The 25,642-nt window shown below is 40.9% G+C and overlaps 1 protein-coding gene across 2 annotated transcripts in view; it reads right to left on the bottom strand.

Annotated features, from left to right (window-relative positions):
• Positions 1–10,001: 10,001 nt before the first annotated feature.
• LOC114789672 (gamma-aminobutyric acid receptor subunit beta-3-like) overlaps positions 10,002–25,642 on the bottom strand; it is a 29,568-nt gene continuing 13,927 nt past the window's right edge. For both annotated transcript variants that reach the window (XM_028978905.1, XM_028978906.1), the window contains 8 exons: positions 25,520–25,587; positions 21,178–21,398; positions 19,838–19,920; positions 17,725–17,862; positions 16,113–16,265; positions 12,332–12,576; positions 11,478–11,552; positions 10,002–11,171 (listed from right to left, as the gene is read on the bottom strand). In XM_028978905.1, the coding sequence (XP_028834738.1) occupies positions 10,836–11,171; positions 11,478–11,552; positions 12,332–12,576; positions 16,113–16,265; positions 17,725–17,862; positions 19,838–19,920; positions 21,178–21,398; positions 25,520–25,587 (1,319 nt within the window). In that variant the 3' untranslated portion in view covers positions 10,002–10,835. The remainder of the gene's footprint in view (positions 11,172–11,477; positions 11,553–12,331; positions 12,577–16,112; positions 16,266–17,724; positions 17,863–19,837; positions 19,921–21,177; positions 21,399–25,519; positions 25,588–25,642) is intronic.

Below are 25,642 nucleotides of genomic sequence, written 5' to 3'. Positions count from 1 at the left end.
TATGTTCCGTTGCTTCATAATAGTTATCTGCAGCACCCAGATTGCCCTCACGTGGGCAAATGGGATGAAGCGAAGTGATTTCTGAAGAGTTTGATATTGCTGTAACAGCTCAGAAAGTCACCGGGGGTGTCATGAACCATACTTGTTGATGGACCACCTCCGAGTACTTCATCCAGAGCAGCGGGGCACTGATCTCACCACTTTCAATGTCTCAATGCTTGCTGCATCCAAGCCCCTGTCTTGATGCAAGCTGCCTCTTTTCTGAATTTATGATCCTTCACTGAGGGTGAGTCCCGGGCACCTTGTGTGGATTAGGTGGTTGCTGAAAGTGAGCGCATTAGTATTTATTACTATAATACTCCATGAACTGCAACCGGAAGACCAAGTCACTTTAGTGTAAGATTAGAGAACTGAAGGGCAAATTTGCATTGCACTGTAATAAAGGCTCATATAATTACCCCTGGCGCAAAAAAAATATGCCAAATAATGCATTTTATTACATTATTAAGACAGACGTGTTATCAACAATTCCTTTGAGTGTGAAAACTCATGTTTAGCTTTTTTTGGTGTGTGTGAATGAATAGGTTCCATTAAGCCAGGCAACCAGTCTTAAAATTTTAGTTAATTTACAACCATAATTATAGAACTTTTTAGGGAGTTTTGACCAAGACCAATGAATGTGTGGACAAAGACTCCAAGCCTACGATATACGGGGTATATCCCTATAGTGCCACCAACAGTCATGCCATTGATGACTGAGCAGCAGGAGGTTAATGGGGATTCTTCACCATTGAACCAAATTTGGATTTTTGGACACTTTGCAGAAAGGATTTTTCTCTGAGCAGAAAAATCCTTTCAAAAGTTCCCTTCACAGTGTGGTGTGAGCCTTTGATTTTGAAATGATTCTGCACTCATGAAAGGCTGGCACACTTCACTGAATCCACCTGAGCACCATGAATTATTAACGTCTGTGACCAGGATTTACAGGTTACTGCAGCACGTATGAGCTGGATGGAACTGTTCCTCATAGTGCAGTGCCTGGAGCTGTGCTCGAGAGGAAGAAAGAGATAGAGAGATGAAAAGGAGACACGGCAGGAGAAGCAATCACTGACTCCAGCAGGGGGAGGTAGAATCTAGTTCTGGCTTCCCTACCGTCCCATCCAACAGTGCTGAAATTCTGGAAGTGAATTGAAAACCACATTCAGGCATCATGTAATTGTTTTTTTTTCATCAGAATCAGAGCTTTCTGGTATCAGTCATTTAAATCTGTTATCACTTTCAGTCTTCATGCAATGTAAAATTCTCACTTACACCTCAGGGAAAGCAGGATTATGCAAATAAATGCAATGCAAGGGAAGTGTGCATTTTTATCTATGCTATTGCATAGATATTTGAAGCAAGGTGTTCATTTTTAGTCTTATGGTTCAGTTTAATTCGTTAAGTCAAAGTACTGTCATTGTATCATATGCTTTATTTTTTGAAGAAATATCATGTGGAAGCAAACTCATAATCGGAACATTGCAGGTTTGAATCCCAAACTGCCACTGAGGTGACCACACACTGCTCCCTGGATGCCTTTCATGCCTGCCACCTTCATAAAGTCAATTTTATGACTGTGTTGAGTAAATACTCACTCACTCCTTCACTTGCTTTAAATTACCCATTAATTGCTGCAGCCTGTCCTGGGTCAGTATGTGCTATGTGGAAACACACCCTAGTTGGGACACACTCACACCTATGACCAGTACAAATCCACCTATTCTGCATGCCTTTGAATCTGGAGAGCCCGGAGAGCACGCGAAATCGATGCACACACAAAGCCAGGAATCAAAGCCATAACTTTGGAGCTGTATATATGCCCTGTGTATGTCCTATACAAGATAAACAAGAGCACTGAAATCATTGGCACTAAGACCATAGCTTACCATTCCCATAGAAACAACATGATGCTAATGGTTTCTCTGAGCCACACAGTTCAAATCAATAAACAGAAGTCATAAATGGCTTTCTAATTAAATTTCCTCACAGCATATGAACCTGGTGTGACATCTTGTCATCGGGTGTTGAGCATTCGGCTCAAGTACCATATAAGAGTATAGATTGTTAAGTATAAGATGTTAGATTATTAATGGTGCATTGTATTCCCTGCCATGTGGATCCTCTTTTCCAGTTACTACCAATCATTTGGCTCATGCTTCAGTCAGTATTTTTGCAGTAGAATTGGATAAAATACACCCTTAAGGGAAACAACTGGTGAAAAATGCTCTCTCAGAATGCACAAGAACCAAAGTTCGGTGGGATTTCATAAGACCATACAAATACAAAGCATATAAATAGCACTCTCCCTACTATTCCTTGTTGCCTGGAGATACGACTATGTGGAAACCACAGTGTTAACACTCCACAACACTCTCCAAGCAGCGCTAATGCAACACAAGTGCACTTGACTATATAAAAGCAACCAAAGTGTAAACACGTTCTCAATAAGCCCTTATAAAATATAAAAAAATGAACTATAACATGTGGCTTCTTTTTACCACCTCAGTGACAACTTCTTAACTTGTACTGGACGCTCATTGTAGCAAATTAAATGGTAAACTGAACAAGCAAACTACCATGCTTGTCTCACACATGTTTTTCATAATTAATAAACACTGGTGAATGTGTTAAAATTCGCACATCCCCATCTGTGCTGCAACCTATCTGAGGTTTACCTGCAAAACCACCCAAATGTGCCCATTTCTCACTCACACTGGGAGCAAACTGGATGCCACAGCAACCCAGTGCACGCAGGTGGTCCGAATTCAGGCTGCGTGGAGCCGAGACAGATAAATAACAGCCACTGGGGTGATGAATGGCGCTTCGTTAAACTCCAAGAAAAGGTAACCTTCAGAAGACACGTGCTGAGCAAATGTGGGCTGAAATATGAGCTGCCCCACCAGCTGCAGCACCCAGCTTCCTCATAATGACTCCCAGCCATAGATATTGCCCCTGTCACCAGGAAAAATGGATGAGCGTCTGCGGTGAAGTTCATGCAGAGTGCTTATGCAAGTGAAGGTGTGGATCAGTCTGCCGCAATGATGTCCAATGATGGCTTGGAGTCAACACCAGAAATGAATTAGAACTAAAAACAAAACGGCACAATTCAATCGTCTCTGAACGGATTCTTTGGGCACAGGAAGAGTCGAGGTGCATGGATGGGTGTCGCTACAAAGTAGGTTACATGAAATTAAAATGATAGATTGCAGATAGGTAAGGCTTTTCAGTGTCACTGACAGCTTGTGCTCAGAAGGTCACAAAAGAATACACAAACACTGGCCAGCACCGTACAGAATGACCTTTGGAAGAAAACATTCATTACAGCTCATTCAATGTACCTTTTTTTTTTTCTTTGGTTGCTAAAACTAAAGCCCAATACACCAGCATAGCATGACCCAGTCCTTCAGTTTGGGGGTGTCAGGCTATACTCAAAACAATGAAAACATGGGTCTCTAAAAATAGACGGCCAGTGGCTTCACTTGAGAAAAGAGCAGAAAGGAATATATGGACAAACTATGACCCTTAAAAAAGCCAGGAAATCAATAAGCCCGCTCTGGTGTGAGTAAAGGTGAGAGGCTGCACTGCTGGACTTGGGTTCAGCTGCGCTGCTTTATTGAGAACTCAAGGACATCTGGCAAAAAAATTATTATTCGTTTGGGAATTTGGGCGAGTGACCCAGTAAATAAACAATCGGCAAAGCACTGAAGGCGAAAAATATATGTAAATCCTCTAAAGGTTTAATGAGAAGCAATAAGGGATGGATTTAAACTATTCCTGTTTTTTTTGTATTACATTACTTTTTTGTTAAGTGTATACAATTTAAATTTGTGTAATTAAATCTGGTCTGAAGATGAAACAGACTCTTAGACATGTGGAGGACCTTCAGAAAACCTCTCTTGATAAACTTGGGTCAATAACTTTCACTCTCAAATGAAAACAAATGAATGTTTTATTCCAGTTGCAGTCGACTCTCTGATATCTGAGAGAAGTAAAATGATCTCTCATGATATTCAGCATGGCAGTATGGTGATGCGGCTGTTCTTGAACGTGTGTGTGGAGTTTCCCCGTGTTACCACAGCTTTCCTCCCAGTTCCTCCCAGTTTCCTCCCACCATCCAGAGGCATGCACACTGGGTCGATTTCCGACTCTGAATCGTCCGTAGTTGTTAAGTGGGTGCCCTGGGTGAGTCCCCGCCCTGTGTCCAGTGTCCTAAGATGGGCCTTGACCCTGAGTAACAGGACTAGGTGGGTATAGAAAGCAAGTGAGTGAGAGAGTGACTTTTGAGGAGAAAGGTGAATAAAATATCTACCAAAATATACAGCTGTTCAGTAAATACACAGTAGGTATGATGTATCCTGCGGTTACCAAAATTAGCAAAATGTTCATTATAAGCACTGTTGGCAAATGCCAGTGGGAAGATGAAATGGTGTTTGCTGTGCAACAGCAACGCATCATGGGATGCAGGCTCTGTAAGTAGGCTAGCGCCCTGCTGAAGTGTGTCATTTGCGTCTTAAAACAGAAAGGCATCATCAAAAGGCTGTTGAAGGCAAAATGAATTCCCACAGTTGCAAACAGAGCCTTTTGAAGAGAGAACATTCCCCACCCTGTCTCCCACAATGTTGCTGCATTAAGGATGTTAAGAGAAAGTGTGCTGGTCTCGAATCAGAAAGAAGCATAAAGAAAGACATCAGATATTACGAATTCTGTGATATTCTGTGAATATCACTAACCATCATGTATACTTGTCTACTATATTACAGTGGTTGGAACAGAGTAAATATAAATCCAATGATACTTGAATAGTAATTAAAATATCAACCACTGGATTAAATGTTAAATCCCAGCCTTGTCATTATTTAACATGAATGTTTCATTTTTGTGTCTTTTAATGTCATATGATTCTGGTCACATGATCGAGAGCACCGTGGAAACCAAGTAACGTGACTCCCATAAATTGGCAAGATGGCCGCTGCCAGCTGCTCAGTCATTGATCACCCTGAACAGCAAACCAACAACTAATCATTGTCTACGACCAAAGTAAGACTGATCTTCTCTTAATTTCTTCTCCCTCATCTCCTCACCTCATCATCACCTACTCTCGATCCAGCCCTAAACGCGTGGGGTGCTGCGGCTAAAGCAGGCTCTCGTTCATATAATAAAGAGGCGGAAACTTACCTGCCTGTTCAGCCGCACCGGGGTTCTAGTTCCCACCTACACGCGCTCTGTTCTGCGTCAGAACCATGACAGTGTTAAACAGAGACATCAGGTGTGTAGAAACATTGCAGAAAAATATATGATAGCCATAACAGGCAAACTCCCAATCATCTGCTAGTGAAACCTGGAGACGGGAACATGCAAAAACAGGAGGTGACAGCTTCCCTGACCCATCAGGTCAGGGAAGGTAGTAATGGACACAGCCTCCCTTGGTATCCCAGGGGGGTTGATGTGAAAGCAGGCGATCTCCTCCGGCATAACCACCTTCCAAGACCTCTCCTACTTGTTCAACCACCACTAGTTACCTCAACCCACTTTTTGTGATCAAAATAAAGGCAGAACATCAAGGTACCTGCATTGGGTCAACAACATTATTAACATTAAGGCAATAAATGTGCAATTCGACGTGATGTCCAGCTACTTCCTCCTCTGAGTAATGGGTGTTAAGACACTCTCAGGTACAGCTACTCTGGAGCATCCATAAATCTTTCAAGCATCCTAATAAATAATAGTTTTATTTAAACATATATAATAAACCGCCTAAAGAAGGGTTCCTCTTCTGTAAAAGTTTTGAACATCATGCAGGAGAGTGTTTTGTAGATGACCCCATATCTGGTTGGGGTAGCAAGGACCCAGGCTCAGATTATGGGTGTGTTCCGCTCTTGTCAATTAAAATTATTTTAATACTGCAGTCCTGTATAATCAGCCTTTTAGCTTGGGGCTTTTGGTAATTATTAACTTTGTCTACCTGGTTTCCTATTATTTCTTCATATTCTATAGATGGTTTCAGTTAGTCCTTGAAAGAACAGAAAATCTGGCTTATACCTCCATCAACAAACATCCTGTCATGGTTTTCATCCACCAACATGTTAAATGTGTTAAATACTCTATTTAGAGTATTCAAAGAATGCTAAAGCCAGCAATGTGAGCGAGGTCAGGACATGGCTGAATAAAAAAGGACAATGGGTGCATGAGCACTTGCTGGCTGAATGGGAATTGCTGTCCTCAGGGTAGAAACTCTAAATACCAACTCTGTGACATTGAGATTCTAAGGTGAGTGTTTGCCCTATGAAAAAAAAACAAAAAAAAAACAGAAATGGCCTTGCTACTGTAGCTTATAACACACCAAATGTCAAAGCAAGATGGTGGCAAATGGAAGACAGACACACAGAATCAGATTTACTTCCTGGCTCCTGCCCAAAGTAGCCCTTACCCTCTGAGACTTAAGCGCTTCCTCTGACTGTGACAACGGTTCCGTCATTAACACCGGAGGAAATATGGAATGCTCTGCCAGTTCTAATGGAAATGCAGAATTGTGGAGCATTAGCTGTGCCAGACGTAGTGGTCAGAATGTATAATTAGGCTTTTTTTTTAAGCCCAGTGCAAATTGCTCAGTGCCAGTTTTCCAAAGGCATTGGTTGAGAGAGAATTTCTACCGTCTAATGAAGATCTAATGTGATGCTGACCTGATCAGCAGTAATGAGCTACTCTCCACCATGATGCTCACACTAATTAATAATTAACATAAAAAAATATCAAACATTATTCTGATCCTGATCAATTACTTTCTTGGTTTGGTTACTGTGGTGCATACATATATTATGAAAAAAATTGGATTCTGTTATTTTCTATTGGTTCAGACAGGAATCATTTGTTTATTTATTTTTAATGAGAAACTGTCAAAAATGCCAGGCCATTTTTTTCCCCTTTCAGTGTTATCTTTAGTTAAATAAAGCAGCCATTTATAAGACATATCTTTTGGCCAGTTTCAGTATCTGACTTTCTTTTCCACACATGCCTTTGGTGTTATTGCCTTAACTGTTATGAATATGGTTAAATTATGGTTGAGGAGTGTTCAGAAGAATTGCAGTCACATATAAAATATATATTAATAAACTGCAATTTAGTATTTAGTAATGTTGTAATGTATGTAGCCCAGTAGGAATATGAAAAGAACACAATAGAAGCAGAAAACCAGGGCAAAAACCACAAAGAAAACAATAAAAATACAATTATTTAAAAAATATTATTAGCATGTTGTAAGTAGTTTGTATTAAATTATCATTATAATTGCAAACACTCAGAAAAGCCTCACCAGATTCAATCTGTATCCAAAATGTCCTCCACAACTCTACTGTTAAAAATGTCTAATTTAGAATAATTGCTTCAATCATGGGAATGCTCACTAATGTGGAAACAGGGCCCATCGTCCCCTTCCAATTACTGTACTCAAATTGCTATGTGTTGAAATGATTAATGCCATTCCATCTACCCATGAAGGCAAAGGGAGAGACCCCATCCCTTCTGGCTTTGAACCCAGGTCTCCAGGGCAGTCAAAACTGATCAAACTTGACCAAAGAGCCAGGCCTGTCTTCATCTCAGTCTGATTTCAGTTTTAAGATGCAAAAAAAAAAGTTTTCACCCAAGGTCCCAGGGCAGTAGTACATTTTAAACCAATAGCTAAATTCGGACTCTCTATATTATTAAGAAATCATAATATTGCTGGCAACACATCCACCATGTAAACTTTGCTAAATGAGGAGTACACAGCCAAGTAATTAGTGAAGGAGGACTAATTATTTTCTAGTGACTTTCTCTCATTTCTGGTTAGAAAGTCATCGGTCCATCATATATCAGACCTGTCATATGATAAAGGGGTAATCTCGTGTCATCCTAGTGTGTCACTTCTGTTTTGATTGCAATGCATCTTGCTTAGTTGGTGCTCCTATTCATTTTAAATTAAGCGGTCAGTGTCAGGCTGTAAATTGAGCGTGTGCCATTTTGCATTTTGCAGCAGGGTTACCAAACCTGCCCTATTTTTTTGGCCTGCAATTAGTTTTGCTAAGTTAATATGCAAGCCATGGCTCCTCATCAATTCTCAGATATGTTCAAGCTTTCGCACAGGCATGTCTGTTTGCTGTATCATACATCACATCTGTGTCATCACTGATCTCAGAGATTTAAGGCACTTTCAGAAGGAAAATGAAAAATCTGAGATGATAAAACAAGGATATTACACACAGTCTCTTCAGGCCCAAACTGCTGAATGTGGTCCTTTTGAACAAGAAATAATGATTTGTAATATAACTCTGGGATCAGGATCCATATTTCTATTATGGAGGTTCAAGCAAGAAAGATTAAAAATCTATCACGATGCAGCCTAGGGATTCATTAGTGTGAAGAAGCCAGAGGACCGCAGGACCCATGACAGCACTTTTTTCAGACAATTATTCATATATTGGTTATTGCCAGAAAGAACTGTGGCTGGCAAAAATCCACCCAACCTGTCAGCATGCATATAAAAGAGGCGGCAATGGAATCACCCCCCCACAAATGCATAATTCAGTTTCCTGGCCCAGTTCACAGAATGGAGCTCTGCACACATCTGCAGAAACAAGTCCGATCTTAATAAAACAATTGGCAGCAAAGGTGAATGCAACATTGAAGTATATTATGCAAAATATTCCTTTTAAAGATTCTGAACATTCTTTTTTTAGGGTTGTCATGTGATAAAAATGTATAGCTAATTAATTGCACATTAATTGTATTTCTTGACCCCATGAAAGTGACCCTGCGTCCAAATGATCTCCCACATGTGCCAATTAACCGCACGTGGTCATGTGCATTTCTGGCCATCGAGCTGTGTTCTTTATTCCAATTTCTAAAGGATTGATTCAGCTGCTGTAAATATGTATGAACGTTAACCATAACTAGTAACTTTGGAGTGATGTGCTGTTTAAAGTGAAAGTGATTGTCATTGTGAAACACTGCAGCACACAGTGAACGAAATGTGTCCGTTTAAACATCTTTCTCTCATCTTTCTCATCTTTTTACCTTTGACCTTCAGTTCCTCTCCCTGTATTACAGATGCCAGAAATCTCAGATTTCTAGTCACACTGTATCTGCAAACATCAGTTTTAACACTGTAGACGTCCAATTAAACATCTTCTGTTGTTCTTCTCTTTGCATGTAAGGGACATGTTAAGCAAAATGCAATATTATCAATGATGACACTTGTCAAAGCATATAAAAGCAGCACGCTGAAAGCAGGACTCGTACGGTAGTATTTGTACCATTTCGCTGGTGTAACAACCAGGGACAGTAAGATGATCATTTTTGGGGTTTCTTTGAGGTTTCTCTTCAGATGAATGCACAACAAACGTCTGGCAAATTCAGCACAGGTTAGCACAGATGGGAGAGTCTCTGAAATGCAAGCGTGTGATTTTCAGAGCGAATGTGTCAAATTTAGACATTGCATAGATTTTTGAGACTGATTAGTACCAGGCTGCACCCTTCACAGTCAATGATTCACCTGTAACATGTTAACAACATGAATATGAACTATAAATGTGCCAAACGGTGTGAAAATAAAATAGATTGTATTTCTATATTCTCTTAACGTTCGTCTTTAATTTGTTTGTGCCCATGTTGTTGTGTAGGTTTTGATTTACCTAGAGTTTCCAAAAGGCTTGAGTGAAAAATAATCAGCATATGGTTTACAGATATAGAAAAAATATTCGTAAATGTCATGTTTTATTGAATAGTGTTGTTTTTTTGCTGACTGCAAATCACACTAAAATATTGTGTAGTTAAAGCAGAACAACATAAAAGTGTTACAATTTTTGGAGAGTAAGAAAAAGGATTGTCAAATTGTTTCAGTGCATGAGTACAATGCAAAGTACAATGATGTATAATATTAATGTGTTAATGTGTATTTCAAAAACAGCTCCAACAAAATTGTCACATAATTCAACACAAATAATCACATCTTTACTAAAAGTAATCTCTTCTTGTAATTATGATGAAATTAATTTTTGTATGCCAATATTTTTTCCCCATGCTGGCACAAAATTGGGTACTATCAGCTGAATTGTTCTAGTATAATATATATTTCAGGATGGAATGGAGAGCAATTATACATCAGTGTACACTAAGCCAGAACCTGAGATGTCATTACATCTTTCACATACACTACATTTAGAAAAAAAATCTTGTAATGGATGAGTATTATCTCAATAATAGTGGGTCATTTTACATTCCAATAATTATTTTGAACATAAACACATAAAATATATATGAATGTTATTTTTTTCATTCAGAAACACCCACTCACCCTCCATACTCATTTTTAATTAAGAAAAAGAAAAAAGTAAAAAGAAATGTGTATACAGCACCACCCATAGTGGCTAAATGTGCACTTTAAAATAACATGTACACCCAAGGCATGAACAAGAATGTTTTCTATCAGACGCACAAAAACACACACTTAAAAATAAGAAAAAATGTTCTTGTAGACTTTCATGAATATGTATCGCATCTTTACATTACATTGCACATGGGTAGAAAAGTGCTGAACAATATTATTTTATTGGGAGAAATGTACAGTGAGGGTTAAGTCATCCCCATGCACAGCTCCATGCTATGCCCACATCGGCAGCCCACAGAAGGTCAGTGGAAGAAGGAAAATGTTTTTCGGAGGGGACAAGGGGCTTCTCTCTGGTCCAACAAGGGCAGTCTTGCGCAACTGCAAAAATATTTCACATAAAAAAACGAACAAACTGGTGCCAATGACCCTTTGGCCCTTAGTTGACGTAATAAAGCCAGTAGATGAGATTGAAGAGTGAGAACGCTCCGGGAAATATGATTCGTGACCACCGGTCAATGGCGTTGACATCTGTTAGGTCTGGGATTTTAATTTTCAGCTGCGAGGATCGCCTGCGGAGTCGGGAGCGCTTCAGCTGAGCGCTCCTCTCCGCTCGGCCTGGGTCCCGTGCCGAGCTCTGCTTCCGGTACTGGATGCCCGAAGCATCGAATGTGACTGAGTTGTGGGGGTCTGCCAGGCTGGTGGTGACCTCGTTGCTTGCCACCTCGTTGTGGATCTCCAGGGTGGTCAGCAGGATGTTTCCTTGGGATTCAGACTGAAGAAGGTATGAGATGAAAACGCATACATTACGTATTATACATTAGAAAAAAGTTGGTTTGCTTAAATAGCAAGTTAAGTCTTTTGCATGGCATGATTTACCTTATGCAATCAAAATGTATTGAAATGTAATGAAAAATAATTATTTTTTACATGATTTCATGAAGTTGTTAAGTGGGGAGTGTGTTCTTATATATCATGCTTTTGCTTTTTGTTTATGTGTTTGTTCATCTTTCAATAATGCATGTAGCTGAATGCAGTACTTATAGAAGTAATATTCAGTAATGATACAATTTGTGCTCACAATCAACCCTCGTGACTGACGCTGGCCTTGCTCCTGGTTGGACTGTTTAACAGCAGTGGTTTTATTCCCTTCGGTCTGAAAATGGGGAAAACACAAGGTCTATAACATTGTAAGAAGATAAATAAGGTAAATAACATTCAATGAATACTAGTCAATGAATGCATGACTGGTTTATGTGCGGGGCATGAACATTCCATAATCAAACCCCCATCTATTGTGTGGCCAGCTTGGTGAGGCTGGACAAAGGTGAAAGGTAACTTTTTAGATATAGCCAGTATCAACATGATGCAAATATGGGAAATTGAAGTAACTGTCATTGTGAAAGAGCACAGCGCATGGTGTCACAATGAAATGTGTCCTCTGCTTGGTGAGCAGTGGGTTGCCATGACAGGCGCCTGGGGAGCAGTGTGTGGGGACGGTACTTTGCTCAGTGTCACTTTGACAGATCGGGATTCGAACCGACAACATTCTGATTATGGAGCAGCTTCCTTAGCCACAAGGCCACCACTGCATGAGTTAAATTCTCCCATCCAAGTTCTAACCAGGCCCAACCCTCCTTAGTTTCCAAGATCAGACCTGGTAAGGCCGAAAAATGTGGTTAGCTAGCCATGAAAGATATTATTGTATTTCATTTTTTTTCTAACACATTTCATACCATTTGCAATTGCATATACATTTATTCAATCGAATCAAGGATTTATGGTGTCTGCAGATGCTGCTTTTAATTAAGCATGCCACCCAAAGACTATGAAAAATGCACTGTGAGAAATGTGTTGTTGGTTGGTGTACGGCATCTTTTGACAGTGCAACAAGGCAGAGTGCATGCTGCTGACAGGACCTCTAGAAAATCCTACCTTGTTGCTGTCATATTTGGAACGGTCGTTGTTGACTTTCTCTGCTTTTTCGGCCAACTTTTTCTGCATCTGCGGCCCTCTGCCAAAGAAGATGTAGTTGACAAAAGCGTACTCCAGCAATGCCAGGAAGACAAAGACGAAGCAGCCCATCAGGTACATGTCTATAGCCTTGACATAAGGGATCTTAGGCAACGTCTCTCGCAGATGGGTGTTGATGGTTGTCATAGTCAGCACAGTGGTGATCCCTGCAGGAAAAAAAGGAAAGAAATCTCTGCTTCTTACTGAAAGGGTGAAAAGTCCTTTCCTGCACACTATATTCCGACGTAATTACACTGAGGAGAAGTTTCCAAAAAACTGTATGAATTTCAAAGGAACCTGAGGTTACAGTGACACTGAACTTCAACCTTAAACTGGTTGAGGGCAGCGGCTTTAAATCATCCAGAATGAGGAGGTAGGGCTGTGGGAGCAGCTAATAATGCCCACAGGCTCCTCCTACTGTTAAACGTCATTAAAGTTCATGTTCTGGGTGTCAGAATGAATTACACACCAACAAAAAGGGCTCGGTGGGTGGTTGTTTGTGACATTTGGGAAAACTCCCTCCATAAACAGCGCTGGGAAAATATTGCCCGTCATTTTAATGAGAAAAGGGCACACATGGGGTCAGAGTTACCTAAGACCTATTAATCCTGGTGAAAATTCCCACACACTTTCCACATTATGTTCGGAGGAATAAAATGTAAAAGACATATGTCCTGTTTCGAATGGCATACTGACAGTATAGACATCATCAGCTTCTAAAATTCCTCTATTTACATTAATTTTAACGTGACCATAGATCAGAGCTGCAGGTCAGAGCTTTTGGAAAAAAAGTGGCACAGACTGAGACCTTCACAGACCTTCACAGACTGAGTTTGTGCACAGCCTCTGAAATGGAGCATTTCTTTTGCTCCTCTTTCACCAGCACCCCCATGTTAGAAGTTATTACTTCTGACATGGTAATAACTTGGTTGTTTACACGCACCCGGAGTGGAGCGGACCACTAGTAAATCGCTCATTTGAATTTATAACAGAAGCCACCACATTCCCTCTGGGTGCAGCCCTAAAATAACTCATTTGAATATTGCTGTACATTTTGCCCACAGCCCTGGCTGACATTAGCCACAAAGGGCTTTGAAATGCTTATGCCTTTTTTCATGATGTCCTTAGGAAGAGAAAATGTGTTTAAATGTCTTTGATAGGGTCAAGAAAAATGAAAGGTGTTTCCATTGGTGCCTTCAATGCAAGCCCAGTAGCTTAATAAAAGTGTGGTTTCTGATGCACTATATGGACCTGACCCTAATTTCAACCTCCCCCCAATCCATCCCAATTCCTGAGTTGCCCCTCAAAAATGACGAAAAAATGACGAACAGCATAAGTTTTATGTCTTTGATCTGTGCTGCTTGGATGGAGCATCAAACATGCTTGGGCGGGCTTTGTCTCTAAGGAACCCTCATTTCTGGTGCGTTCTTCTAGAGCAGATGTTCCACAAAGAAGTGGCCTAATTTTTCCTAAATACCTTTTCCACTACTCCTTTCTGATTCATTCCCATACTGCAATACTGTGCAATAATGAAATAACAAAATTCCATGAATGATAATAATGCAAGTTAAATAATGGATTACAACTATTTGTGTGTAACACAGCACTCTTACAGAACGTCTTTATGTAATCTTTTTATTATCTTCTCAGGTTTCCAGTCAGTCATGCTGTTGCTAATTCATCCACACTGAAGACTCTCACGAGTCCCAATGGGAAAATGCATGCTGTATGTTTCCTGCTGATAAGAAATCATGTGCCATAATGGCTCCACTGCAGAGCACCACATATCCGGGGTAAGCATCTTTTAATGGAGCAATCAATATATTACTTGTTCTCTAAAATAGGATAAGTAGAAAACAAGTGATGGGCTTGTGGCCAGTCAGTTTGGCAAGCGTATATCTGATACGTTCAGAGAAAAATTGGTCTTGGTTAAAGGATCAATTTAGACTATACATATAAACAATTGAACCGCTGCCTACAAAATGCATGGTACTCAATTTTCCAAATATGGCTTGAACATAAATGAACTGAATAGCATCAACACAAAATATATTCCCTCAAAATATATTTGTCGTTATAGTTATTGACTATTATTGAATATGGAGATATGTTGTGGCTTTTCCACTTATCATTGTGTTTTTACAGTAAACTCAACCAGCCTCAGGCGCATGTATGTGTTCATATATAAAGCCGATATGGGTACAATTTCTTTTGGGTATTCTGACACTGGTTGCTCCCAAAGTAAGAACTCACTTGATAAAGAAAGCATTTGGATTTTCAGTATCTGATTCAATCAGCAATTTGTCTAAGAAAAGGCTGTTTGTGTGTAAGTGCTTTTTATAAGCGTCGTCCTGTTCTACATTATGGGTTGGTGCACAATGTCTTGCATGAAGCTCTGCACTCTCATCTCTCTGTGTACTTGTATATGGTGAGATAACAATGCAGTTCACTTTGACAAGTATGATTTTATGATGTAAGATGTCTGTGATTTTTTACTGTAACTGTGTTGCTGCGTATACTGTGTATCTTGTCCAGTTTTCTCTTGCAGAAAAGATCAGTGATCTCAGTGGGTTGCACCTCTATTGGTCAACTGCTGAACTTTGGAAGAAGTGTAGATGGCCACCATTAATAATGGCATGAATCTGGGCTGAAAGAAAACTTTTGTGTGGAGTAGCTGTAAAAAAAGATTGGTGCCTTCAGGAAACAGTTTTCCACCTCCAACACCGAACGGCTCACAGAAAGTACTAGACATAGACAGTATATGCTGTTTGACAGATGATTTTGGAGAGCGACTCAGAATCCCGAAACTCGAGAACAAGAAACAGATCTTCCTATTACCTGGGCTCAGCCAAAGACAGGACAAACGAACTCTAGAACTAGCAATATATCCGCAAAAGAAATCAAGGCAGATAGTGAAAAAAATGTGAGAAATAATCTGAGGCTAAGGAGATGACAGAAGGCTGGTAGGAGGACCATCTGATCAAAATGCCTGGCATGATGCGCAAAAGGAACACGCAGCGGAAAAGATCCTATCCATCCAGCAGGCATGCATCAAGCAACATCATGTACCCGTCAAATTGCACCTCTACCTGCCATTTTTGCTGGGGACCTTACACAAAAATAACACTGATTCAGGACTAATGAAACTTAAATAAATGTGTGAGAGTAAATGTAAAGCATCAGCTTTACATTTTATGGCATTATCAGACACCCCTTATCCATAAAGACAAATCAGTGGTTACAGGGGTAACTCAGGGTTAAGTGTCTTGCTCAGGGACACAATGGTAGTAAGTGGGGTTTGAACTGGTGACTTTGTGGTCTTCTGGTTTAGAGGCGAGTGTCTAACCCACTAGGCCACTACCATTCTATAGGCAAAATATTTTTTGGACCGGCTCTAAGACAGTCATATAGAGGAATGAGTGCTAACCTCCTTTTGCGCAATCGTTTTCATTTCACTGACTAGGCGGAAATCTTTCGTCAGTTTTTTAAATGTAATTCATACAAATCTCCAGTTCTGTAATAGTTCTGTTGATTTCAAATTCACTGAAAAACTGTAACCCCTTCCAGGAAACATTTCAGACTGGCATCATTCCACTTTTTAATCCCCTAAACCTACATGTCTTCAGAAGCTGTGAGAATTAGCCCAGCCGCTAGTTCTAGTGGACCGAGGACAGCCAGTGCAATGCAATGCTCCAGTACCCACCCAGTGCAACTCTTGCAGCGGAGGCATCATAATTGATCCAAAAGGACACCCAGGACAAGATTGTGATCAGAATTGAGGGCATGTAGGTCTGCAGGATGAAGTAGCCAATGTTTCTTTTCAGCTTGAAGCTCAGAGACAGTCGTGGATAGGCACCTGAGGGGAAACAAAAAGGGATGAAAAAAAGTCAAGAGATGCGAAAATATTTGAAAGAGCACACAAGGATATTTCATGTTTTGTTTTAGTTGCCATGGTGATGGCAGGATAGGTTGGATGTGTCACCATGGTAACAAGCCTCCCTGGATCAAATTCCACAATGATTATGTTGCTAGCTGTGCAAAAAAATGCAGTTGATAAAGTCTTAAATATAAATTGCTGGTAATGGGCGCCTTCATACCTAAATGCCAGGGGAACATTTGACTCAGATTAACAACCAGCATAAGGTCAAGTGACAAACACAGTTGAAATCAACTCGGTATACAAAGTAATAAAGATAAATGGACATTGCTAATAGGCTCCCCATTCTCTGGTACAACTGTGATTGTGCACTGAGGTTCCAGATCAATCCACCAGAAGCTGAAGGAACTCAAGCCCTTTGTTTGTGGAACGGAGCTTCTCTACACCCAACCCGATCGTGGCAACACCGAGAGCCTTGCACTGAAGAGGGGGAGGCATGTGCAATGACATTTCTTCATGCAGTGTGTCACCGTGATGACTGTGGTGATGGTGGTGACATTAGTGAGTGGGATGATTGGCAGTGAATACCAAGCACCAGCACTCTCGGATTACTAGCAGACTAAAGCAAGGCGAGAGGGAAAAAAGGAAGCGAGTGTGTGTTTGGAACGCAACGTATGACTGCGAAGCAGAGCTGTTAGAAGGGAATTGCTTATGCCATGGTTCCTTACTCCTCATGAAGCTGAGACGGCCTGTATTGTGCACCTCATTTCTTTAAAAGACCTGCTTGGGGTAATTGTCATGCTGCCACCGTTTGCCATTTCTCATGTGGTTCTGAGTGCAGGCAGTGCTTGGTGGAAACCTGGTAATTACATGGGCTGTGAGTGTGGCTTTGAAATGCCTTTCCACTGGACAGAAGTGTGGGACAGGATCGGAAGAGTTAATGGCTGTTACACCATGTTTTTACAGCAGACAGATGTAAACCCAATAAAAGAGAAAAGAAGTATTCAAAAATAATGCCATAAGCATAATTGCCCTAAGAACCACTTTAATTTGTATTAGGTATAATACCAGAAGATGGTTAAAAGATATTAACACTGATTAACCTGCTTTTAACTCCTGAGATCTCAATTTATTCACATGGAAAACATTTCAGCAAGGTTAGAAGTGCATATCTCTTTGTTTCTCCCCTCATACCCTAAATAAACACCTAATCACTGTTAAATATATGGTCTAAATGTACTTCTCACTATAAATATGTATATGTGTACATGTAGAACTGTTAATTTACCCCAACATACCACAACACATTTCTTGCACATTCCTTGTGCTTGGTGACATGCTTTCCCACAGTTCTATTTTCAGTAATGTGGCACAGTGAAGGACAGAGAGGTTGAATAATGCCAGCCCCTGTCTGCCTTAATCCAAGCAAAGCTCTCACCAGTAGAGAAGACCACGTTTCTGGAGACTAGTTTGTAGTCCACAATAGAGAACTGAGGCAGCTCGATGCGGCTCACACCGGTCACAGCGGTGTCACCTCCTTTCCAGTAGAACTCAATGTCATCTGTAGTGTAGCCATCTGCGGAACACACACATTGTATGATGTTCATAGTATGATGAGGTGTAATGTCCATGATCAATACAACATACAGTCATGGCCAAAAGTTTTGAGAATGCCAAAACATACTGGTTTTCACAAAATTTGCATATACTGCAGAATGTTATGAGTGATCAGATGAATTGCAAAGTTCCTATTTGCCACGAAAATGAACTTAACCCCCCAAAAAAATTTCCTCTGCATTTCAACCCTCCCACAAATAGACACAAGTGAGAGTGCTGACCAGCACAAGACTGGAGATCATTCTGTCATGCTGGTTGAGTTAGAATAGAAGACAGGGTGCTTTAAAAGGAGGGTGGTGCTTGAAATCATTGTTCTTCCTCTGTTAACCATGGTTACCTGCAAGGTAACACATGCAGTCATCATTGTGTTACATAAAAGGGCTTCAAAGGCGAGGATATTTATCATTTATCAGATCATCAAAACTTCAAGTTGAGAAGTTCATGTGTTGTGAAGAAGGCTTCAGGGTGCCCTAGAGTCCAGCAAGCTCCAGGACCGTCTCCTAAAGAAGATTCAGCTGCGGGATTGGTGTGCCACCAGTGCACAGCTTGCTCAGGAATCTGCACGCATAGTGAGGTGAAGACTTTTGGAGGACGGCCTGGTGTCAAGAAGGGCAGCAAAGAAGCCACCACTCTCCAAGAAAAACAACATGGACAGACTGATATTCTTCAAAAGTACAAAAACTGGACAGCTGAGGACTGGGCTAAAGTCATTTTCTCTGATGAGGCCCTTTTCCGATTGTTTGGGGCATCTGGAAAAATGATTGTTCAGAGAAGAAAAGGTGAGCGCTGTTGTGCCAACAGTAAAGCATCCTGAGACCATTCATGTGTTTGGTGCAGTTTGGAACAGTTTGGTGAAGAACAATGCCTTTTCCAGCATGATGGAAATAAGGCCAAAGTGGCTCGGGGAACAAAACATTGAAATCTTGGGTCCATGGCCAGGAAACTCCTTGGACCTTAATCCAGTCAAGAACTTGTGGTCAATCCTCAAGAGGCAGGTGGACAAACAAAAACCCCACAGATTTTGACAAACTCCAAGCACTGAATATGAAGGAATGGGTCAATGTCAGTCAGGATTTGGCCCATTAATTGATTGACAGCATGTCAGGGTGAACTGCAGAGGTCTTGAAAAAAATGGCCAACACTGCAAATGCATAAACTTGATGTAATTGTCAAAATAAAAAAAAACATATAAAAAATATTATACTTCAATACCACACAGAAACTACTGACAAAAAGAACTAAAAACATTGAAGCAGGAAAACCTTATGAAAAGCAGTATTTATGTCATTCTCAAAACCTATGGCCATGACTGTACATAAAAAAATGATTCATTAAGAGAAAAGCCTCAGCAACTATGCTGGCTGTGTCCAGGCTGTAAAATTATTTAGTGGCTGCTGAACATCAAAACTTTTCAAAATGTTTCTGGGAGGATGAAGAAAGGGCAAAAGTGAGCTGGTAGAATTCTGGTTGGACTTGCATGCTACTGTAATTTTTTAGCGCCTCATCTTAAATGCTTACACAGCTGCACTGGGACTAAATATCATCCCATGGGAAAAGTCAATGGGACAGTGCACAGATAAGACCTTGAAAAGCCAGACTCCTAATGTTTTCTACTTGTAAGTCGTCATTTTAACAGGAAAGCATTTTTTTAAAATGTCATCATGAACTAGACTTTTTATTCTGTTTGCATGATACCTGAACATTACAAACACTTAAAAGTCTGAAAAATACTCATCATGCATGCAACCTTATTTACACAACCTGCCTTTTCTTTTGTGGCAACAATCCCATACAATCCCACCTGCTAATCACACAGAAAGGGAAGAAATCGATTCGTACTGCAATATCAGAATGGGTGCAGTGCTGCACCCGATGCCAGACTGAAAACCAAGTTGAGGAAGAGCACAGTGCACAACTTCAGTTACTTGACTTACAGCTCTCAATCTCCAAAGTGCAGTTCTGCTCATCCAGGGGATACCTCCGCAGATCCATCATGCACGCCGCTGTTGTGGTGATCCTGAGGTGCAAAACAGAGTTACACAACTGTAATTGTTTATATAGAATGGGATCTGTTGAGGTTCCCAATCCTCTGAGGTTATTCAAATCTTGGGTAACCTTAGATCAGAGCATTCAAATGTCCGTTCCCTACCATTACTTCCCTGTCCAAAATGTGAAGAAGAGAATGCTCAGAAAAAAGGATTTCAACTGATTGCCACCAGCCCAATGTCAATTATTGTCAATTCATGAATGTAAATGAAATAGAGGGCACTGCTTGATTTGGGGGTAGAGAGCTGGCGCTGCCCCTTTTAAGGGTAAAAGCTCATTTATGCCATAGCAAAAGTCAACAAAGAAAGAGCAGAGAAAAAAAACGTGTGGTTCAACAATAAAAAACATCACAACACAAACATGACGTCACAAAAACTGTCTCGGGACTAAAAGGTCAAATGGACTCTCTGCTTTACTCATATCTGAATGAATTACATGAATTACATACAGATGAATGCGTTTGTCAAAACCCATTAGACTCAATGAACATATTTCTCATTTTCTCAGAGATCTGTGGCCTCCCCCCATTTCCTTTTTTTATAGAGCTCCTGCAGATGTTTGAGATTTAATATTCAGAAATCCATATCATGCATTCTTGCAGCAAACGGCAACTTTGAAGAACACATCCATGCAGTATTTATGTCCTGCAATAAATGTTTCATTTCTCAACTCCCGAACATTGATCTGTTCTTGTGAGGATACATAAAAGCAAATTCCTGCAGCAGCAATGGGTCATAAAATATGACCCGAGTCACGGTCCCTGACAGTCATTCGTCCATCCATGTCAGAGCTGGTATCTGAGTGTGTCACGTCTGACACACAGACAGCCTGGAGCCTGGAGTCCATCGTGCTCCCATCATGCATTGCTCTGGGACAGCCTTTTGCTATACTTAGTCTTTGCTTTTGACACTTCCTCTAAAGTGTTTGATGTATGCTAGTTGCTCCTTCAAAATTTTTGCTCAATATTGATGTAACATGAATAGAGAAAATAAACCACCTGGTATTGAACCTGGGCCAGTGCAAATGTCGCACCCACTTCTTGGCCCCCACACACAGGGTACATGCTAATTAGGGGGTCCTTCATATCTTCATATGTTTCTCAACCTGGACGCTGGGCTCTAGTGTTGCCATATATATTCATCACAATGGGAAGGATTACTATATGAAGGATTTAAAAATGAATGACATGAAATTTAATGAAATTTTGCAAATAAATACCAGTACCAACCTCAGCCCATACAGGACCGTGCCGTCTGGGTGAAGCCGGATCATCCGATTCTTCACTGTCACTCCATGGACAAAGGACTTCTTGTCATTGAGGAAGTAGGTGTCCGGGACCCAGAGCTGATCTGCCACCCTGTTATCCAGGGTTAGATTGAGAGGGATCCCTGTATAGGCCAGCCGCTTGTCTCTCCAGTACTGCTGGAAGTACATAGTCAGCGTGTAGTCCTGAAAAGGAGGACAAAAGGACAAGGGTGATTAGAATTAAAATCTCACATTGCATATTGGTTTTTAATGTATGTATTTTTCATTGTCCATTCATTTAGCTATTGAATAACAAGGGTCTGTGGTGCTGACCCTTAGAGAGATGTCACATCATCCATCCGGAAATACGTCTACAGTGTTTTATAATGAACTAATGAATGCTGTTAACACTCCATAATCAGCACCTTGGAGAGATGCCCTGTTTTTGTGGAACTACAACTGAAAAAAGACAGAGTGTGTGTATGGAGCTGTTAATATTGAGGTCAAGGGATGTTAAAGTGTTAAGTTAATATTTAGCACAATTTAAAGTGTTATTACAAGAGATTGGGAGGAGTGGCAAATCGGCTTCACTAGAAGAAAAAGACAGATTTGGAATGTCCCAGCTTGAGTCCAGACCTAAATCCAATAGAAAATCTGTGGGATGACCTGTAAAGGGCTGCGCACAAAACACGCCCTCGCAATCTGACAGATTTGGAACACTTTCACAAGGAAGAGTGGACAAATTCTGTAATGGAATCAAAAGGGGTATCAACAAAGTATTATTTTAAGATTTTGCACACTTAAACCAAACCTGTTTGGGGAAAAATATGAAAAGCAAACAATGTCCAATGTCCAACAAAACAGTAAAAGCTTTCAAGTGAGCTCATGTTTTACATCTCAATAAACCTGGGATCTTAACAAAGGTTATATCCACTTTGGCTGATAACTGTTATTTAAATTATTTTAACAGGTATTTATTTTTATATTTATTTTTTAGTTATTATTAAGTTTTGTTACTTAACTCTCCTTAACAATTAACCCAGATTGTAAGAGATTGTCAGACCACTCTCTCCTGAGTTCCTCTGCAGTGTGTGAGCCCACTTCGAAACAACCCGTCCCCAAAAGAGAGCGTCAGAGCACTCTGCTCATCCCCCGCTCTACAGTGGAGCTGCTCCCTTTACGTGGCGCTCTGCTGAACGCCCTCAGCTACGAGCTTCCTGCTTGTGGGAGCCGTGTGGGCAGCACTCTGAATCAGCCTGGGCCCTAACGCTGGTTACACAACAGCCTGAGCTGATGTATGCGGCCCGGCGTTTGGCCAGGCTGCGCTGCCACTCCAGCCTCCTGTTACCCAACCAACCAACCACCACAGGCGAACTCCTGCTCCCCATGGGCTCCAGGCACAGGATTTGCTCTGGTGCTAATTCCGAATCGGGTTTCCAATCGTAACGTCAGCCCTCTCAGGCTTTTAAAAAGTTTAAAAACTATAGATCAATGCACAGGCAGTGTTTCATACCTGATCCAATTGTCTCCACAAGACTGCTTCTGACAGGAAGCCACTCAGAGTAGGGTGCATCCAGGTTCCAAATGGTTTCATTTTATTTCAGATGCAAAGGCCATATGCCATTTGTCACTGCTGCACATTTCATATAATTTCTAACACACGCAGAGATGAATAATGGAAAAATGGAAATGAATAATAACTTACATTGTTATTGAGGGCACACCCAAAATGACCTCAGACAGAAATATTACAAAGCACAAATAAGCCAATGGGCACAAGTAGTGTACACACCAAAAATAAAGAGGGTTGTAGAAGGCAGCTTTTCTTAACAGGACTCCAAACACCTATTCCAAGCCATGGTCAGATAATGAAATTTTCTTTACTCAGGTCTCTGTGGTGACGATTATTGGTTAAAGCCTTCAAAGGGCTATAATTTGTGGATGTGTTCAGTAACATCACATCAAATATGTCTTTAGGATTAAAACAAATAAGAATGGACTGCTTGCTATTTCTCTATCTACCCAGCCAACCCTTTTGTTTAATTATTTCTGACACCCAGGAGACAAAGTTTAACATTTTTAGAAACATGTAATAGTGGAAGAGTTACAAATGAGAGGAAATCAGAGCAATGATTGACAGCTCTCATGCACCATACTTCCCCACTTCCTCATGCTTGTCACTTTATACTGCAGCTACTTATCATACATCTGTGATAATCATGACTATTGACCATTTTGAATGACTATTAAAATCCGCCCAATATGGCAACACTGAGGACCATGTGATTCAGGGTCACAGTTGCCGGAGCCCCTCTAGATGCAGGGCCGGGCGACAGCCCACCACAGGGTACAGTCAGAGCCTCCGATCCTTCTAGTGTGAATGCAGAAGGAAATCACGTGCAGGGCATGCAAACTCCCTGTGTGAGACCACAAACTGCTGTGGCATCGTGAGGTCACACATCTTATACAGTGTGATGACAAACATTCCTCTAAAATCTACTTTGGACCGTGTGTTGTGTTGAAGCACCTGCAATCTCAGCAAAAAGTTACGCTTTCTTGTGAGCGTGCCATTACTGCTGAAATAGGGAGTCATGTACAGAACCTACTCATGACATTAGTTATCTGTTCAGTCATCCCTCGCTCGGTTGTGTTTAATGACCCTCGCCTATGCAACATTAAACTGAAACACTCCTGCATCTGTTCACTGTAACAAGCATCTGTTTGCTATTAGCTCAAGTATGTATAATGGTGTTGTCACAACACCTCAGGGCTTCCTGCAGACCCTATCCCAGGGTGACTTCCAGAGCTGATCTTTGTTCACAGATATCACAAGTTGACATCTGTTATCAAGGTAAAGCACGTATGCAAACTTAATCAAATGGTTTTTTTATTTTATTTTATTATTGATACTGCTGAAGAGTGTCCACACATTGATTTGCATGATTTACTGATTTACAGGTATTTGCACAAGAGCTCATTGTTGAAAAAAGAGAAAATTACTTTTGCCTATACACTTGTTTAACCCTGTCTGTTGCTGCACACTCAGAAAAGCTCATCCAAGATTGTACAAGTTTCAGTGCAGTTTACTTGTCATTCTGTTTGGTCGTTTGTCTTCTGCAGCAACTGTTCGCACCTAAATATTTTCCTCCAGGCCCTAAAAGAACAGGAGCCTATAGATCCACTCTGTGCACACCAATAATTTTAATCAAACACAGCCCTGGAAAACCCCAAAAAATATTCCCAACACTGTTGGAACAGTGTGAAGACTTCTTTCTAGTACTAATGGTTTCCCCGGCAACGTGTGGGTGAAGAACAAATTCTGTAAATACCCTTAAACACCAAGAGGGACACTGAAGAAGAGCCCGAACACTCACAACAGCAAAATAAATCTACACCTTCACCAACCAGGCCAGATGGCACACCGGGATGAAAGCTAGCGCAACTGAGATTGTTTTTAGGGAGGAGAAAAGCCATCAGCGTGACACAATTTGCTTTGAGGGGAGTCAACGCCATATGGCAAGGGAGTGGTCCTGCGACTGAAATGCTTCCCAAGAAGGAGGTGTGTGTTGGGAGGCATCTGTCCTGTAAGACACACATGAGCCACGCCAGAAAGCAGAGGTCATTAAGCTGAACGAGATGTGAGGGCCTGTGCTACACGCGCTAGAGACCTACCCAGACTGAGCAGACTGTACTCAATTTAAGGCAGAAAGGTGGTGTGTGTGTGTGTGTGTGTGTGTGTGTACAGTAGTTGTGAATATTTAAAGACAATGTTTTATAACGCAATTATACAAAACAAAAGGATGTGTCCATTTGTCAGTATTTTGTCATTTTATGTGGGACTATCAACTGTTAAAAGGATCACACCATAACATTATGTGTGCCTGACAAGTGTAAATTATGCAAGGGTTACAGTTATGAGCCGTATCAATTCAAGAAACCTAATTCGAAGGAGCTGTAGATGCAGGGATAACAGAAATAATCCGATGGAAACAAGAAGGTTTATTACTGGAAGAATTTAAAATGTGAGATGCCCATAGCGATAATTGACACCATACTTCTTCATCCTGGATAATTAATAGTTAAACCCTCTCCTGTTATGAGCCTTATCAACTCATGGACAAACATGTGGAGATATGGAGATGTGAAATATGAGACTGTGTTCAGGACCATGGAGAGAAACAGACACACGCCTCAACCAATCCTACATGCCTCACACACACACTCATACGTTAACCTACAGGTCTCTCTGAATTTAGGAGAAAATTGGCTATAATCTTGTAATCGCAGCAGTGAAATAATAAATGACAATTAATCCCGATACTCACCATGTTGACCTCGGACACCATGTCGATACTCGCCACGTCTATACTCATTCCTACCGCAACTGGTGCGCCTGTTCAACAAGGGCAAACAGTTAAGCAGCGCTTCACACACACACACACACACAC

Source organism: Denticeps clupeoides, chromosome 5, assembly GCF_900700375.1.
Source record: "Denticeps clupeoides chromosome 5, fDenClu1.1, whole genome shotgun sequence".
Classification (NCBI taxonomy): domain Eukaryota; kingdom Metazoa; phylum Chordata; class Actinopteri; order Clupeiformes; family Denticipitidae; genus Denticeps; species Denticeps clupeoides.
Note: the sequence above shows the minus strand (reverse complement) of the source record. Positions and strands in the feature narration are given on the sequence as shown.